Raw genomic sequence first — 17,589 nt, 5'->3', positions numbered from 1 at the left:
CAATTACTAAAAACAATTTTACAATATTAAAATGCATTAAAAATATCCGAAATACTATTACAAATTACTAAAAATTTAAAAATTACATAATTAAAATCCTAAAAATTAAAAATTACTCCCTCCGTTTCACCATAGTTGAGGCGAAACTTTTCGGCACGGAGTTTAAGAAATGGATGTTGAGTGTGTTGAATGAATAGATAAAATAAGTAAGAGAGAGAAAAAGGTGGAAAGAATAAAGTAGAAAGAAAAAAGTAAGAGATAGTAAAGTAAAAAAGAGAAAATAATCACTATCTATGGAAATGACTCAACTATGAAGAAATTTCTCAAAATGGAAAAATGACTCAACTATGAAGAAACTGAGGGAGTACATAATTAAAATCCTAAAAATTAAAAGTTACTACGTAATTAAAATCCTAAAAATTTCAGTTGAGAGAGTTGTTTGGTGTAGTGTGATTTTTTTGTGTTGAAATGGAGGTATTTATAGATGAAAGTGTGAATTTTGGGATAAAAATAATGAAAAATAAATTAAAAGTGTGGAAAAAAGATATATTTTATTTGAACGTGGGAAAATATTTTTTTTATTAAATCTAAAATTTTCATATTTTTTCAAATTTAAAAATGATAAACCAACAAACAATCAGAGCATGCCACGTCGCTGCTCGTGCTCTTGCCCTCTAAAGTGGGCATTCTCATACGAACTTGATCAAAAAAAATTGAGTACCATGTCCGTCTCGTAATAAACAAGACATTATTTTGATACGAGATTTAAAAAATTGATATATAAAAATTATCTTGAAAATAAAATATAAGAGAAAAAAAAGAGAAATAATAAAGTACATAAAAAATGACAGAAAAAAATATTATATTTTGCTTTGAAAAATGAAATAATCACTCACTTATGGTATGGTGGGATGTAGAGAATAAGTGTAAAATTATACTGAAACTAGTGTCCTACAAAATGAAGCATCGAGTAGTACATAAAATAATGTGTAGTGGTTTTAAAAGCAGGGCATTTGTTCTTGAGGTTCTTTTCCTATAAAATGTAGAGTAGGAGTGATACATTCCCTGAAAATCCACCATCCATCTATTCCTTTTCTCCCAATCGCAACATCTAATGACACAAAAGGGCAAGACGCCATCCACATTTCTTCTTTCGTTAAAATAACGCACATATTTGTATGCTTATGCTTATTGTTGATGGGATTTATCGGTTTCAGGTTCACCCGACGATTTCTTGGCCTCAGCAGTGGAAGCTGCTAAGCAAGCTGGCGAGGTGCCGTCTCTCTCATCTCCAAACTTTACTGCTGTTATATTCCCATTCCTTTTTGCCACATCAATGGACTTGTTCTCTAAATGGAATTTGATTTTTGTTTTTTAAGATTATTCGATCTGGATTTTATGGGGCGAAACAGGTGGAGAACAAAGGAGAGGTATAATTAATTTTGCTTTCGATGTATTGGCTTCCAATTGTTCTGATCTTGTGATGAATGCTGATGTGGGAGAAGCATCAGGCTTGAATGTTTCATTGAACTCATATTAAATTACTGTACAATTTTCGGTGTTGGATTATGTAAATAAATGTTTTCCGATACATTAGTTTATCCGAGTATGCTGCAAAGTTGGAAATGTTTGCTTCATGTGGTCTTGCAGTCTTCATTGATTCTGTGGATAGGATTGATCAATGAACACCAATTTAGTGACTGTGAACTTAAATTTCATGAGAGGACAGCAATAAAAAGACTCCCGTGGCTACAAAATTTTCTAATTTTTGAGCTTGAGATTCCAAAAAGAAAATTGTCTTACTATTTGAGTTGGTCATGATGGAAGCACTAAGAAGTTGTACGATAGTTCACACAAAATACACTGATAATTTGACATTTTTTTGTTGGTGGGGGCTTAAGCTCCCACTGGTTTTACCTGGGTCTGCCACTGATAATCATCGTGTACATTTACCTGTGATTTGATGATATTGATGATTTTTCAGACTTTTTAAATCGGGGATGGGATAGATATTGGTAACTTAATTACTCATCGCCCTATGTATTGCTTCTTTACTTCTCCACTCAGACTACAATGGCAATGCTTCTGTCCTATAATACTTCTTGTGTGTCAGTGGAATAAACTGTATATGGGACGACAACAAAGACTTTCTAACTTGGCCAAAAATGCTAGTAATGGGATAGAAGAAACAAAATGCCAATAATCTTGAGGTTCTAGTTTGCTTCAGATGAATTCTTAGCTGATAGATAATTTCCACTGTTGCTTCTACGCAGGTGGATTTGGTGACAGAGACGGATAAGAAATGTGAAGAGCTCATATTCACTTTTCTCAAAAAACAATACTCTGACCATAAGGTTGGATCTTTAGGCATTTTCCTACTTGCAATGGCATTTCTCTTGTTGGACGCCTCTCCATGCAGTGTCGTATGTCTGATATTGATCTTTGTTAACCTTAGTTCATTGGCGAAGAAACTGCTGCTGCTGGTGGCAATATGGAATTGACTAATGAACCAACTTGGATTGTTGATCCCATTGATGGAACTTTTAATTTTGTTCATGGGTTAGTATGTTTCTTTCTTGTTCCTCGGTAGTTATTTTAATAAAGTTTTATTACAAATACCAAGCTCATAAGCTCCAAATCGAATGTGTTGCAGGTATCCATTTGTGTGTGTATCTATTGGATTGACAATTGGAAAGATTGCAACAGTTGGTGTTGTCTATAATCCAATTATGGATGAGGTAGGATGAGGATCTACTACTTTCAAGTATTATTCAACGTATTTTATTTTCTGATACCTTTGCTTTCTCATGTCCAATACGAAATGCACTGAATTGATTTGTGAGTCCCTGCAAATTTAAGGAAATATAGCTCAACAAATAACCTATACACATAGCTCCTTTGTTTTGATCAAATTATTTTATATTCTTGTCTATCTTTAAATAATTAACTAATTGATGTTCATGAATGTACGCATGATTAGCCAATGGAGCATTTATGTAATTTTGGTTTTCTGCTGTAATGTTAGTGTGTACTTCATAACAAATTGAAAGTTTGATGTGCAATTTTAAGCAGAATTTGTGTTTGAGAAGTAGATAATAAATCTTGGTTTCAAACATAGCTTTTTACAGCAGTTCGCGGCAAAGGTGCTTTTCTCAATGGGAAACCCATTAGAGGTGAGTGCTTCATTTATACGTGTTATTGCCCATTCATGTTATGGCTTGCCTGACCCTGCTGCAAAATTTGTGATGTGCAGTATCATCTCAAGACGAGCTCGTGAAATCCCTTCTTGCTGCAGAGGTAATATGCTAATTGATGGAGAGGAATATGTATTTGATTATTTAGTGAAATGTGAACCTACATGAAGGTCATATTCACCTAATCTGTAATCTTGAAGTTGCAATTGTTAGAAAGTGTGTCGTATCCTTTTATCTGCAGTGAGGTAATCCGTATTTCGCCTAAACTGAAATAACAGGTGATTGCATCACATGAGAAATCCATCGTGGATGCCTCTACTAATCAGATCAATAGCTTACTCTTCAAGGTGGCTCATTCATTTCAATGATTTAACCATTTCTTGCATTTACATGTGGGTGGTTATAGATGAGAGTATGCATTGCCACTTGGTCAGGTTCGGTCACTTCGGATGAGTGGCTCTTGTGCTTTAGATCTTTGTGGGATTGCGTGTGGGAGGCTTGATCTATTCTACTTAGTTGGGTTTGGAGGCCCATGGTAAGATTTTAAGGTTTTTTGTTGCGATATGGTCAAATAAAATACTGAATCAGGTCATCCTCCAGGGATGTGGCTGCTGGTGCTGTTATCATAAGCGAAGCTGGAGGACTCGTCTTTGATCCGTATGTAACAACTCATCCACTTCCTTGAGAAATAGCTAATTTCATTGTTGTGTGAGGGAAAGGCCTATATAGAACTATTGAAATAAAGAGGGACCATATTACAAGCACATATCAATGTAGTTTCTACCTCTTTTAAAACAAGGAAAGAAAATGTGAAAATTATGGAATATGCAGAGGTAAAGGTGGGAGAAGGCTACTTGGTATCGACTACGACACTAGCTTCTGTCACCCTTATATACATAAATGCAACATCAACTTAAGTTAAGCAGTAGAATGTTAGTCTTTAAATTTAATGTTGCAATTATAAAAAAGAAGAAACTTATTGGATTTTTAGCTAGGTTAGGGTAATGCTAACTTTATATAATCGTTTTATGCATCTTGAACTCATATACATATATTCTTTCCAGCTCGGGTAAGGATTTCGACATCACAGCTCAACGAGTAGCAGCTTCGAATCCTCTTCTGAAGGATGCATTTGTCGGGGCACTGCAGCAGTCGGAATGAGGGAACCCTTTGTGAGACCAAACACTGATATATTTGACAAGTTAGTTATGTTTCTCTACAACATTTGCAATGTGTCCTTAGTTGACTATATGGCATGTTTGGTTTCTTAGACGTGAATTGACAATAAAAGATAGGGATCCTGATTGTGAATTGCCTATGTTACGGATAGTGTTTCTCGACGTCATGTTTGGTTTGATGGTTTATTATCATGAATTGGGTTATCCACTGTTTGGTTCGTGCGATACCTTTCTCCCTTAAAATATTACCTATCATTCTCACGCACACCTCACACAAACTTGTTTAAAAGGGATTGAGATATGAACTCAATCCCTTTTCATAGTAAGAGAGCGCTATAAAAATGAATAGCTAAAGTAATAAATGAGATGTTAGAGGGAATATTTGACATACCTTTTCATAAATTTTGATGAAACAACATAGAGAAGAATATAAAATATACTACTCCATTATATAGCAATCAATCAATAGAGTATAAGTAGAGAATTAGTAGTAGTAGGATTATCTGCCGGACATGAGATGAACTAAGCCTTGATTCTCATAGAAGGAGCCAATGTCCCAATCCTCAGTGGACGAAGATAATGTCATCAATGCCACCACAATAGATCTCATGCTTGGCCGTAGCTGCGGATTCTCATGTGTGCAAGCCTTAGCAAGATGTGCTACCTTAGAGACGGAGTCCATAGAATAGTCATCTCCGAGTCTTGGATCAACTAACTTTTGCAGTGCTTGTGTTTGATCGGGATTGTTGAAGGCCTCTTCGAACAGAGCAACAAGGCCTCTTGATTCTGCTACCACTTCATTTGTCCTCACAATTGCTTCCATTGCAGATATTAGCTCGAAAAGAACTACCCCAAAGGCGTACACATCTACCTTGGGAGAAACATCTCCATATTGCGCGTACCTGCATGCCATATGGATTAATACACTAGAAATGAACTCTATGTACAAAATTATTCGAACGAGGAGAATGGAGATGTTGGCAGGTTACTCTGGAGGCATGTAACCGAAAGTTCCAACAAGACGCGTTTGCAGAGAAGCACTCCCCACCTCAGTCAGTTTGGTCAGACCAAAATCTGCAACCTAATAGTAGTAATAAACAACACATCTTAAATAATTAAGAGAGCCTCAATTCTATATTAATGTAGTACTTCTATTTGTTTTCATTCCGACCTTGGCACGAAAGTGGGTGTCAATCAGGATGTTAGCACATTTGATATCACGATGAATGTAGACCGGAACTGTGTGCTCATGAATGTATTCAAGCCCTCTTGCTGAATCTAGGGCAATTTGCACCCTTGTCGACCAACCCAATGCCTCCTTAACTACATATAATCAAACATATATAAGAGCATGGCAATGTATGATGTTTGTAAACTGCAGCATATAATAATACCTTTGCTGCGTAAATGCTGACTTAGGTTACCGTAGTCAATGTACTCGTAAACTAGAAACAGCGACCCTTCGACACAGTAGCCTATCAAACGCACCTGCATTCGCAAAATGACTAGTATTTTTTTAGTATTGTTGCAAATCTGTAACGTTAACAAGAGAGAGTTGTGTTAATGTTCATTAATTACCAAGTTTACGTGATGAACATGGGTTAAGACCTTGAGTTCGGCTAGGAATTCCTTCGATGCTTGCATGTCCATCTTCTTGATCGCAGCTTTCTGCATTTGCCAACTCAAGTTATTACATGCGAAAAACTAGTCATGACATGTTTCGAAAATGATTATACGTACCTCGCCTCTTAGCTCTGCATAATAAACAGCTCCAAATCCACCCTGTCCAATTTTATTAGACAAACTGAAATCATTTGTGGCCAAAGCTAGCTCTTCATACGTGAACTCCACCGACTTATCGACCGTGATTCCCTTCAGCGTCGGAAACATACTATCAGCAGCAATTCTACCAGATTCCCGGTCCGCCCCAACGCCTAAAATTGGTCAAATATTTAATATGCATTCAGAAAAAAATTGAAATGCAAAGATTTTTAGGGTACCATTGATGGTCTGAGTGTGGAGAATCAATGATTCTTTGGAGGGCTTTCGCCTTGTGTAGAAGACAAAATAGAAACACAGTGCGAAAGAGGCTGCTCCAAGTGCTGCTGCAATGGATATGCCGGCAATGGCTCCACCGGAGATGCCTGCACGCTAGCCGGTTAGAATAATGATAAGGTTTGGACTTTGGAATAAGAAGACCAACCGTTTGAACTGCACCAACAAAACCATAAGGGGGATTAGCATAAATAATAGTGAAGCTGAAACTGAAAGAATAAGATATACTAGCATCCATATCCTCCTGTACCTTGACTTGAATGGGGGATATGTTCCATTTTCATCTGCAATAAATTAATGCACTTTATCAGATCCACATCCACATAAAGCTAACTGAACTTCACAAATTGTTGGATACTTGGATATGATTATGGTCTCTAGCTCAATCATAAGAAGGATAATTGGATATTGTGATGCCGAATATATTGATATTAATTTGTTGAACATGTTTAATCTTGGATCTGCGGTCGTCAACAAAAGGGAACCTATATAATTTGCTATTCATTAATTACATGTGCAACCTCTTATCAACTTATGTATGTCATTATTCTTCAATTATAACATAAATTAGAAAAGGAGATGTGGTGGGAAACCTTTAATTAAATCACGAGTTGGGGAGTGTGACCGGGTCTGGTGTATATTTGGTGCATTTTTAAAAATTATTTTTCTTGATGCGACCAAGATTATAATATACTCATGAACTGGTCATCCCTCACAAGACTACAAATTTATCATATATATTCTTGCTTATATTCGCTGGATGCTCCAACAACACAAAATAAACAAAATTGGATTAACAAAGTACATACATTAAATTTATCTTTCGAATAGGTGTTCTGGATTTCAAAATAAATTAAGGTATCTAGAAAACCAACTTTATACTGATAGCTAAAGCTACGATAAAACACAGTTAAGTTTGAATTAATCTAAAACAAATATACATAGCGCTAGCTCTTGATTTTTTATTTTTTTTTCAATTTGATCAACAATTTATCAATGAAAAATCAAATACAAACTGACTATAAATAGCTTTAAAACTTTATCTAACTACTACTATAAGTAATAAGACGTTAGTGTATATAACATATGAAATGATGATCCAAAAGTAAAAGTTATATTAGTAATTATTACCAAACATCTTCTGAATTACAAATAACCAACACAATAATTACAAATAAGGCAGCTCACTAACCTTTAGCGGGCAAGAAAACGGTCCCCGACCCGGCCTCGAAATTCGAAACCGGGTTGAACTCTTTTAGCAACTCGGGTGGGACCCCAGTATCTGCGGCCAATGACACCAGGGTCTCCCCAGGGAGGAGGGGGTACGTGGCAAACAGCCCGTACGCCCTACTCACCTTGGGGTCCCCACAAGAGCAGTTGACCGTCACATTGATGGGGACCGAGTCGGGTACTTGGGTCGGATCATACACATTGACCCGCTGGATCCAATAGTCGGTTGTGAGGTTCGCAAAGGCGAACTTCGCGACCCTACTATAAGTGTCATCCTTTTGAGTGATGTAAGCAAACGTGTGCCCTAAGAAATCCCCGTTGAGGCATTCGCACGTGAAGGGCACGTTGATGCGGGTCCCGGTCCGGATGCTATCAGCGCTCGGTACATGCGGGTTGTACCGGAGAATTTCTGGGAGTTTTTGGTTGAAGATATTGGCAATGTAGGTGAGATTCGAACCTTGCCAGACGTAGTAGGACGCGGTGGCGAGATCGCATCCCTTTTTACATTTGGCTTCGGCGTCGAAGCATGTGAGGAGAAGGGTAGAGAGGAAGATTGCTATTGGAATAAGTTTGATTTCTTTTTTGGAAAATATGTTCATTTTTTTGGAGAGGTTGGAAGAGGAGGAACAAAATGAATTATGAATGATGATGAGAAGATTCCCTGTTACGATGGAAATTGTTGAGGCAAAAATGCTGTATTGTCATTTCATTAAAAAAAATTATGAGCTGTAATTTGTTTATTAGGGATAGTTTATATAGTATATGTGCCATGTGTAGACATTATCAATGTCTACTATCTCTTAAGGGACGTGGATATATGATGTTTTTATTTGTTTGGTTTGTCTTTTTCATTAGTTGAAATGTTGAATAATGGTTTATTAGTAAACAGGCACAAACTAGAATTCCAAACTGGTAGTGTATGTTTGTTTTGACTGAAATTTTGGGATTTTATATTGTTGCCGGACAGTTTCTGTAAATATATAAAATAATCCTTGAAAGCTATGGCATTACAATGGAACTTTTATAAATTAATGGATGTATAAAAAAAATAATCCTTGAAAGCGATGGCATTACAATGGAAATTTATGTTTATTGTTACACTTGAAACACTATTTATCTGTAATGTTATATTACACAATTAAATACTCCATCCATACACAATTAGAAATTTAGAAGTCCTGGTTAGTTTTGCACAACAAGAAATACACAAGAAAATTTCTTGAATAGAAAAAGATAGTATAATGTGACACATACATACCATATACATCAAGAAGTAGTAGTATAAAATTCTTAACTAAAAAAGGATCGAAATGACAAACCAAAACGCCTAATCACATAGCAGTATATTTTTTATTCCTGAGTTACAACTCTTACAACTCTCACACGAAACCAAAGTTATTGTTAATATCGTAAGAATTCAACAATCTTTAATTTTACTCCACTAAATAACGTTTGACACGCTTTCATATAATACAAAGTTTTGTTTGAAAATAAAATGCGATTTCCTTCACAGAAAAGAGGAGGGGGGTCCTCTCTAAGTTCACAAGTTTCAAATATAATATGGAATTTGTAGTAAAAAAACACATTTTTAAGATAAAATAAATAAATACTATACAACAATTTTTCTAGCATGATTTTACATGCAAGTTTTACTTTATACTCTCCAATTCAGAAACACTTAAAAGAGTCAAATCAATTCATGAACTCCAAATCCCAAACCAAACAAATGAGTACTTACTTCGGAGATCCGGTTATATGAGTACATAATTAGAATTAAATTAGTACTAATTTTTTTGGTAGAACTATACTTTAATCAAATAATAATACTTGTTGGAGCCTTGTTTACCATAGAGGGGACAACACAACATTGTTCTAACCGAGTCTTGCCGATTATCTCGCAAACATTTGACTCTTCAGAAAGTTAGCATTTGGCGTCCAAATAAGAAACATACAAACCAATTATATGCATCACTCCTTACAATTTTGCAAATACAAATATGTTATTAAAAAAAGATCCAAATTTTTGAAATACAAGCCTGCAGGGAAGCCTGGGATAAAGCAGCTTGATTTATTTAATCCTACTTGTTTGGAGTAAACTATACAGATGCAGGCCATAGCTTCTCATAAGCAAAAGATGAATAATTCTTACATAAACATCGGTATATATACCTTCATATTGCGAAAAATGCTTACTATTAGAGGAGATGTTGAGGCCTTCACCAACCTTCTAATCTTTGATTTCTTCTTGGTGATCCTCTTGACGTTGCTGAAATATGAACCAACCTTCGTTTCAGCATGAGCCTTAGTTTTTAAGTGCTTATGAACAATTTCATTTGGATGAGGACAATCGAGAGATGAAAATAATCTTGACATCAACAGTTTACCTCAAGGTAGGATCTGACTTCATCAGAAGCTCCAATTTCCCCATCACCAAAATACAACTGAGCATTTTCCTCGATATGCTCCACCCTGCAAAAAGTGCAGTCAATCTTAGGAACTAAATGTCAATTTTTATAACCAAGAATGGCTACACTGTATCATTAATGTGCAGAAATAGGCTATCAGCATATTTTGTTGGGTGAAATGCGAATACAAGTGTACGATAAGATCAAGATCAGTGGTAGGATTATAAAATTCAGAAGTGAGTCTTACTCATAAATGTAGTTAACCATTATGCCCGCACTTTGCTTTATGCCCTTTTCGGATAGATCTGCCATCCAATTAATCCTTCCAACCATCTGTATCAACATTATGAGCTGCTGATTAGAATGAAGTTCTCCAACATTAATTCTGCTACTATATTTATTGATTTACATATATACTTCATATTTCTTTTCCTTCCCTTCTTTATCTTTTTCAATATAAGTTCATAGTAAAGAGTAAATATGGGATGTAAGATGTTTCAGAAAAACAGACGAAAAGAAAGCACCACAAGTGGCAAAAAAGAGGTGCTATTATGGAGATATAAGATGCATGACCAACCGCTCCATTTTGCAAGTGAAAATTTCCAACAGAATCCAGAGCCTTTCCTCTCTTCTTCTCTTGAAGAAGATACCTTCAATCAAGTATAAATGAGAACAAGATACTATAGCAACACAGTAGAAAACAACCGTGTTGCATTCAAGCATGTCATCATGATATTACTCAATCTGACTTAAAACTAAAATAAAAGCTGAACTATGAAGCCTTCAAAAAAAAAGCTAAGATAAGAATCTATCAACTTTAGCATCCAATAACCCTAAATAACAGAACTAAGATAATTATTAAAAACAACTAGGAAAAAATACAATAGTGATGATAAACTTCGAAATCAAGAATTGCTTTCGAATAAACTAACTTATTTGAATTGTATATTCTGAAATGAAATCAACTCAGCTCCCAAAGAGCATAAGCTTGCAGAAATAAGTCAGAAGTATAAATTAAAGTTCAAATGTATTTCAGAAATAGAAAGTGTCCATAGTAACTCCTCCCTCTGTCCCCAATGAATATGCACTTTATGTTCGGCACGGGTTTTAATGCAAAATGGGTAAAGTAAGAGAGAGGTAGAGAGAAAAAGTAATTAAAGTATTGTTAGTGGAGAATGGGTCCCACCTCAATAGAGAGAAAAGAGTTTCCAAAATTAGAAAGTGCATATTCTTGTGGGAAGGACTAAAAAGGAAAGAGTGCATATTCTTGAGGGACGGAGGGAGTATAATACTATAAATGAAATGATTTGCAGTGTTATATCATTAACCAGGATCAAGATTCAAGAATACAATGTTAGAACAAAACTCAAGACTATTAGGCTTAATGAGTATGAAACTATGAAATATTTCATCCAGCATGAAATACAAAATCTTCATTAATGTCATAAAAAATGGAATAAAACAACACAGTAGCCTCTTCAGCTCATGAAACGCACCTGGCACAGAGCCTCATTAGAGGAATTCTCAGCACAGATGCCAACTTTTCTGAATTAATCCATTTTTCACTTGATGACAACAAGTTCCGCAATACTTCCATCCCATTTTTTCCATGGAAAGTTCTCTAAAGATAAGAATCGGAATTAAAAGATGACATCTTAGTAAAGCTGATGATAGATAAGGTATAAACAGAGAATGAGAGATTAATTCATCATGGAGAGTGCATTACAGTTCCTTAAGGTGAAGTGAAGAGAAAATAGTTGTTATTATACCTTTAAGGAAGGACTGAAAGGGCAATTAAATGTATACAAAACTTAGCACTAATAGAAAAAGTCATGTAAAAGTGCGATCAACATTAACCTGCCTGCACATAAAAAGTTAAAAACTGACCCACAAGATGTCGCAAATATTATGCAGATTCTATAATGATTCGTTGCAAGTGCAGTGAATCTAGTCAGACTATGTAGTAGATTTAGTGGTATAATGCTTTTTAAGCATGTAAAAACTAAAAAGAGATTTGGTGTTTTGAAATTCTTCACTCAAAAAGAGGAATGCCTTCACTGTCAATGTTGCTGCACTCGAAAAGACCCACTAAGATTTATTGTTATCAAAGACCTAATAATGCACATTTTCGTAAAGCTTCACAGATAAGCTTACTCGGTAGCCTCAAGGAGTGCACTTTCTTCTTCTGGTGTTAGCAAGTTCTCACTGAAAGTTGAATCAGATATTTCAGTGGGTGCCAGTTTTGACAAAAGCCATTGCATGTAACCTGGTATAGGACTAAGAGTCGCAAATGTCTGCAGGAGATAAATTCTGCAACTTAATATCACAAGAATCTCACACATCAAGAAAAAGGACTAAAAATATCATGATGCACTCTACAGCTAATTTCACAATAAACCTGACAGGGGTAGGAAGAACCAACAGGAGCCATTAAACTGGCCACTATATTGTGTGTAGCACAAATGATCAAGCTTAGACATTTACTTGCCCATACTACCCTATTTGAGCTAATATGAGGTGTTTTGTTATGTCTTAAGTTAACCATGACATGCTACCTGATTCGATAACTGTTTATAGATATAGAATGAAGTTCTCAAACAGTTTCTCAAGAAAATTTCCGGAAAGGTCCTGTTGGATTTGCATTTCTAGAATGGGTACTGCATTGAATTTCCTCTAGGTCCTAATCAGTACAACTGGATAAACTAGCCCAGCCTAATTCATACTCTATGGTACTGTATTTCAAGAGATGGTTACGAATCTGTCCAGTCATATCTCCTAGTGGACGTCATGTTTTTTTGCTGCAACAGAGCATAATGTACATATTTCCCATATAATTACTTATTTCTCTAGAAGATATTTTCGCCCCAAAAAGTGTTAAGAAATGAAGGGGCACATCATTAGCATAGGAATATAAGGGGAGAGATTGATTTGAGCCTAGGTTTTAACTTCCCATTTGAGGAAGTTAGATTAAAGTGTTACCTGTCAAAATCGTAAAGTATCTAAAAGCACAAACTTACTGAAATTGTTGGCATGTCTCTTCTAACGACATCAATCACACGTTTTATAAGAAACTTTCCCAGGTTGATTCCAGATAAACCTGGCTGCAAATCACAGCAGTAAATTCATAAGAGAAACGTTTACAAATCATGACACGCCTAAGAATGATTTTTCAAACTATTTATAAGACAATGGTACTAAATCATGTTAAGTTTACTCTTGATTCTTGATTCTTGAAAGACTATTCAAGTGAAACATGACATGGGCACGCAAATAGTTGGTTGATGATAAAAGGTAGTAATATTGATTTCCAGTGACAGCATAAATTCTTTCAGAATTGTATCTACAGCTCAAAGAATTTTAGAGAGAATCATCTAGTCCAGTGAAGAGGAAGGTTGAAGAAAAAATATTTTTGAAAATTTGCAAAATATTTTTGGAAGAAATTATGACATTCATATCACCTGAGTAGAAGAGATGGAGTAAAAAAGTGCACATGTTGCCTCACATTCAGGTATTGGAGGATCATCCCATAGAACTTCCTGTACAAATATCGTCATCAGTGAATCATAGCTTCAAATCCGTACTACAGTATAGGGCAGAAAATTGTTCACCTGTATTGTTTGAGCCACGTGCTTCATGAGTGCAACTTCAATAAAAATTAATGGTTCGCCTGTAGACAGATGTATTATTAGCCACAACAGGCTGGCGATATTTGGTTTACAAGAAATAATAACTCGAAAGTCTAAATATACACAACCGCAACTTCTGTAAGTGCATATGGACTCAAGTTAGGTTTAAACTATAATGTTGTCATAATTTGTACAAATTTTTATTTTTATTTTAAGTAGGAGGAAAGGAGAGGAGGATTGAACTGAGACCTCTCCTTTTCATATAAGAGAGATCCACAGCTTGGGTGTGGTGAAGGCCGAAGAGACCAAACTTTGTAGCAACTTTATATGTAGCATACTAATGAAATCTAATGCGAAGGTATCTAATAAGTTTATACTTCCTATTAGATTCTGAAAGAATTACTCTGAACAGTAGTTATAAAATAAAATTACAAATTTATGACTGTCACAATATTGTCCTTCAATTAATTACTAACAAATGATATAATCATATCAAATTTTGTATGCACTGTCATACATTTAAAATAGCACGAGATTATACGAAGTTATTTATTACTCCTGTATTAAGTACTTATGAGACACTTATGAGTTACTAATATAGACATCTCATGAAATTCTTATACTTAGAATTCTAACTCAAGCACTTAGGTAATCCAAGAATAAATCATTAAGATAATTAATAAGAATATTATTACGAAATTTGTTTTACTGTAACTAAAATCAAATTATTAAAGTCTCTATAATTATTGTCTTTTATTAGATGCTGAGAGGGATTTAAAATGCCAATTTTGCAAAATCTGAGTGAACTCATTCCGCATCTTCAAAATAATTTATTATCTATTATGAGCATTATGAAAATAGCCCTATCGATCAAGTATCAAGTCAGAATTTTAATGCACATGCATAAGAAAGAAAGTTAACCTGGAATCGCTGGGTGCAAGTACCCAAAACAGCGGCGTCCCATACCCAGTCTTCGCTTCAGATCTAGAAGATTACTGATTGGATGAACTGCCTACAAATGACCAGAGACAGGAGTCCCATATTTTAATGGAATACAGATGGGAGAAGTCATTGGAGATTTTATCCAATTACATATAACCTACCTCATGTGCTACAATCTTTTCCAACAGAGATGCTGAATCATCCCAAGTTATGTGATGAAGCTGAAGATTTGCAGGACTGAGCCATGTAATAAGCTTCTCTTTCAAGTAAGAGTCCAATGCTCTCAGCACGGCAGTATTTTCCTCCCTTGAAAAATTAATAAAATATGTGCTCTTTTAGGAGTTCATAAGCAATTGATTTGAACTTTTTCTTTATCATCTAATCACTCAATACAAAATAATAGTACTCTGCAGTAAGTATGTTTTATCAATCTAATAATTCACAAAAACTAAATACCCCTTTAAGGATGAATACTTATAATACCATGCTCCTTTTATTTCACTATTGCCCAACGAGAGTCAACTTCCATCCATGAAGTTTTCTCCTAGATCTAAAATGAAATAGATGGAGAAATGTGGAAGTGTAAATTTGGTGCATAACCTTACGCGAGAAAAGATAGTATGTTGGCCCTCATAATTGATAAGAATCTTAGTCCTCCAGGGTGTGTGTTCAGCCGTTCGAAAAGAACTTCGTACATTGGCTTGAGCGATTCCCTCAAATTCCTCTCGATCCTGTAGAAAGCAGAGAATGATCCCTCGCCTTCATGTGCATTTTCCAGCGGCTTATCACCTAAAAGAATCAAAAGGTTAAAGAGACTAGAACAATTGCCAAGAACAACTGGAACAAGCAATAGCAATCTTACTGCTTGGAAGTTCAAGCCCAAGATATTGTTTCATCAAATCACGAACTTGCTTCCGATTAAGATCATATTCCCTAGCAAGTGCCAACAATAATGCCCGACGGTTCTCATTGGGAAGGCCATAGTAACCCTGCATTCCTATTGTGAAATAAGTACCAAAAGATACTTAACAATAACTTGTTGGCATGTGCAGAAATTTTAACGCACCTCAGAAAAATCATCTAGTGCAACATCAAGAATCTCTGTCTTGTTCATTGAAATAGCAGCATGCATCGATTGTTGCACTCTCACAAAATCTCTACAACATTCACTTCAAGAGTTAATTCCACTATATGTAATACAAATTGCATGTTTACTCTATATTACAAAGGATCGTATATAAAAAATTGTTGTAAATTAGTAGTTAATGGAGCAGTGGTGAGCATATATGCAAACATCTAGTAGTTGATGTCTATGGGAAAAGTTCAATGATGGTAGTACACCTATTGATTATTCCAGTACATATGTAGTTGAAACATGGTAAATTCTGAATAATTTCCTAGGCATCCCATTCAAAACAGATATAATTTGAACTGAAAGGAAATTTCTTAATAACATCTTCTTGATATTGTTTACGCATGAGATCAAAAGTGAAGGCTCTAGAGGAGGAGAATTATTTAATTTAGCACAAAATTAAATTGATATTACAAATGTTCAACGAAGATATGGAAGTGACAAATGACCAGAGAAGGAAGTTTCGGGAATATCCGAGTCCAGAGCTACACATTCCAAACTACCTACAGTGCTATTTATGGTGTTCACTCTTAAAATGTTAAGAGTAATTTAACTGGAGTATCAACGAGTTTTAGGTAGGAACTATGCTAAAAGCCACAAAATCATTTTTTTATAAGGGAAACGAGCCAGACAAACACATGGAATATAATATGACTTAGTTCATTACCATTGCCATTCATCCATTTTACCCCGAGCTCGTCATCAACACCAAATTATGATGTAATGAATCCAGCATAAGTTACTTATACATATCAAGTCCTATCTGATTCACAAAATAACCTCATAACAGCATAACTTTAGGCCCATTCCTTCTTGTCCCTGAGCTTCAATAATTCATGAAAATTTACTGGTTAATACTCCAATCTACTCACTTGAGCTACACTGATAAACTAACCTCCGTTTTGTAAATTTTCCTCTAAAATCACACATTTAAATAAGGAAAAAACTTGTGTACATCCGGAATCACATCCACATCCATCTCAATTAGGGTTCAGCAATCCCTAATCAGGATTTATTAATTCCTAGTTAGAAAATATTATCACAATTAAATACTCCTATTAATTATGGCAAACGCACCGGAGCGTGCCACTTTAAAAACCGCAAATATAAATGTGATGCATCAGCATATACATAGCAAAAACAAGCATGCTTTCTCAGCGTGGCCATTTTCTTATACAATCCAAATCACTCGAAAAAAATAACATTATAATCACATACGTGTGGAGAGTGGCGGAGGCCTCCTGAGAAGTAGAAACTTTGCCGTTCCTAACGCCATCGATTGGCGAGAATTGCATTTGATTTATTCTGTTCTGCTCATTCACACACACGGAATCAACAATAAAAAATCCGTGAAACACAAACAAACTAAATCAAACAATTACCAGATCAAATTGTTAAAAAATTAGGCATAATTGGGGCAGTAGATTGAGGTGAAAGCAACACGACTTACGGTGGTGGGGGAAGGTGGACGCATTCTAGCACGCATCAAAATGGAGAGAGCCTTCCTGTTCTTGTTCATATGAGTATTTGTTTAGTCAGAAAGTCCAGTCATTACAAATGATTGTGCTCGAATAAATTCGACCACCATTGAATTGTTTATTACGAATTCCTCAAACTGAAAATCTCGGTGGTGCGGCTTTGACCCGCCTCCGACACCGACGCTGTTTTGGGCCTTTTGGCTAAACTAATTTGAAGGCCCAATGTTCCGTGATTTTGTCATATCAAAGGCCCAAATTTATATTTTTGGAGATAAATTTTAAAACAAAAAAACCAATACACAAAACAATATCACTCTTTTATGAATCATTTTATGAATACTTAGCACTA

General features: G+C 35.4%; 3 protein-coding genes across 9 annotated transcripts; 1 reads left to right on the top strand and 2 right to left on the bottom strand.

The window, feature by feature from the left end:
• The first annotated feature begins 986 nt into the window (after positions 1-986).
• On the top strand, positions 987-5,445 carry LOC121789369 (inositol monophosphatase 3-like). Of its 4 annotated transcripts, none has more exons than XM_042187855.1 (13): positions 987-1,127; positions 1,218-1,273; positions 1,380-1,430; positions 2,274-2,354; positions 2,456-2,559; positions 2,654-2,738; positions 3,119-3,173; positions 3,254-3,297; positions 3,473-3,541; positions 3,629-3,729; positions 3,795-3,851; positions 4,259-4,395; positions 5,201-5,445. In XM_042187855.1, exons 1-12 carry the CDS (start codon positions 1,115-1,117, stop codon positions 4,353-4,355), a joined length of 813 nt encoding a protein of 270 aa, XP_042043789.1. In that variant the 5' UTR covers positions 987-1,114; the 3' UTR covers positions 4,356-4,395; positions 5,201-5,445. The 4 variants fall into 4 exon arrangements, with proteins under 4 accessions (XP_042043789.1, XP_042043790.1, XP_042043788.1 ...); XM_042187856.1 differs by lacking the exon at positions 5,201-5,445 and adding an exon at positions 4,915-5,024; XM_042187854.1 differs by lacking the exon at positions 5,201-5,445 and having other exon boundaries at positions 4,259-4,597.
• On the bottom strand, positions 4,695-8,256 carry LOC121789367 (chitin elicitor receptor kinase 1-like). Its single transcript, XM_042187852.1, has 10 exons — positions 7,620-8,256; positions 6,678-6,711; positions 6,576-6,583; positions 6,373-6,516; positions 6,113-6,306; positions 5,951-6,040; positions 5,767-5,860; positions 5,544-5,695; positions 5,362-5,453; positions 4,695-5,274 (listed from the first exon to the last, which is right to left on the bottom strand). The coding sequence occupies exons 1-10, from the start codon at positions 8,254-8,256 to the stop codon at positions 4,872-4,874; spliced, it is 1,848 nt and encodes a 615-aa protein (XP_042043786.1). The 3' UTR covers positions 4,695-4,871.
• Positions 8,257-9,632: 1,376 nt separating this feature from the next.
• LOC121789365 (malonyl-CoA decarboxylase, mitochondrial-like) lies at positions 9,633-17,320 on the bottom strand. Of its 4 annotated transcripts, XM_042187850.1 has the most exons (16): positions 17,213-17,320; positions 16,981-17,072; positions 15,697-15,787; positions 15,493-15,619; positions 15,236-15,419; positions 14,792-14,936; positions 14,610-14,700; positions 13,671-13,729; positions 13,521-13,598; positions 13,080-13,163; positions 12,217-12,356; positions 11,559-11,681; positions 10,640-10,712; positions 10,310-10,395; positions 10,042-10,126; positions 9,633-9,923 (listed from the first exon to the last, which is right to left on the bottom strand). In XM_042187850.1, exons 1-16 carry the CDS (start codon positions 17,279-17,281, stop codon positions 9,885-9,887), a joined length of 1,566 nt encoding a protein of 521 aa, XP_042043784.1. In that variant the 5' UTR covers positions 17,282-17,320; the 3' UTR covers positions 9,633-9,884. The 4 variants fall into 4 exon arrangements, 1 of the variants encoding a protein (XP_042043784.1); XR_006048026.1 differs by lacking the exons at positions 9,633-9,923; positions 10,640-10,712 and having other exon boundaries at positions 10,105-10,126; positions 11,559-11,683; XR_006048025.1 differs by lacking the exons at positions 9,633-9,923; positions 10,042-10,126 and having other exon boundaries at positions 10,320-10,395; positions 10,640-10,768; positions 11,559-11,683.
• Positions 17,321-17,589: the final 269 nt, after the last annotated feature.

This window comes from Salvia splendens, unplaced genomic scaffold (assembly GCF_004379255.2).
Source record: "Salvia splendens isolate huo1 unplaced genomic scaffold, SspV2 ctg224, whole genome shotgun sequence".
Lineage (NCBI taxonomy): Eukaryota > Viridiplantae > Streptophyta > Magnoliopsida > Lamiales > Lamiaceae > Salvia > Salvia splendens.
This window is presented reverse-complemented; position numbering and strand designations above follow the sequence as displayed.

Bases quoted from the DNA above. Each gene is read 5' to 3' on its own strand.
- LOC121789369 (XM_042187855.1), top strand. The intron at 3,542-3,628 runs GTGGCTCATTCA...CCACTTGGTCAG, and splicing joins TCAATAGCTTACTCTTCAAG to GTTCGGTCACTTCGGATGAG. The intron at 3,730-3,794 runs GTAAGATTTTAA...GTCATCCTCCAG, and splicing joins GTTGGGTTTGGAGGCCCATG to GGATGTGGCTGCTGGTGCTG.
- LOC121789365 (XM_042187850.1), bottom strand. From the start codon at position 17,281: ATGAACAAGAACAGGAAGGCTCTCTCCATTTTGATGCGTGCTAGAATG. The intron at 13,599-13,670 runs GTGAACAATTTT...ATATTTGTACAG, and splicing joins ACGTGGCTCAAACAATACAG to GAAGTTCTATGGGATGATCC. The intron at 10,396-10,639 runs GTTGGTCATGCA...ATGTTGATACAG, and splicing joins TTCACTTGCAAAATGGAGCG to ATGGTTGGAAGGATTAATTG.
- LOC121789367 (XM_042187852.1), bottom strand. From the start codon at position 8,256: ATGAACATATTTTCCAAAAAAGAAATCAAACTTATTCCAATAGCAATC. The intron at 5,861-5,950 runs GTAATTAATGAA...TTGCGAATGCAG, and splicing joins ATGTTCATCACGTAAACTTG to GTGCGTTTGATAGGCTACTG. The intron at 5,454-5,543 runs GTCGGAATGAAA...TACTACTATTAG, and splicing joins ACACCCACTTTCGTGCCAAG to GTTGCAGATTTTGGTCTGAC.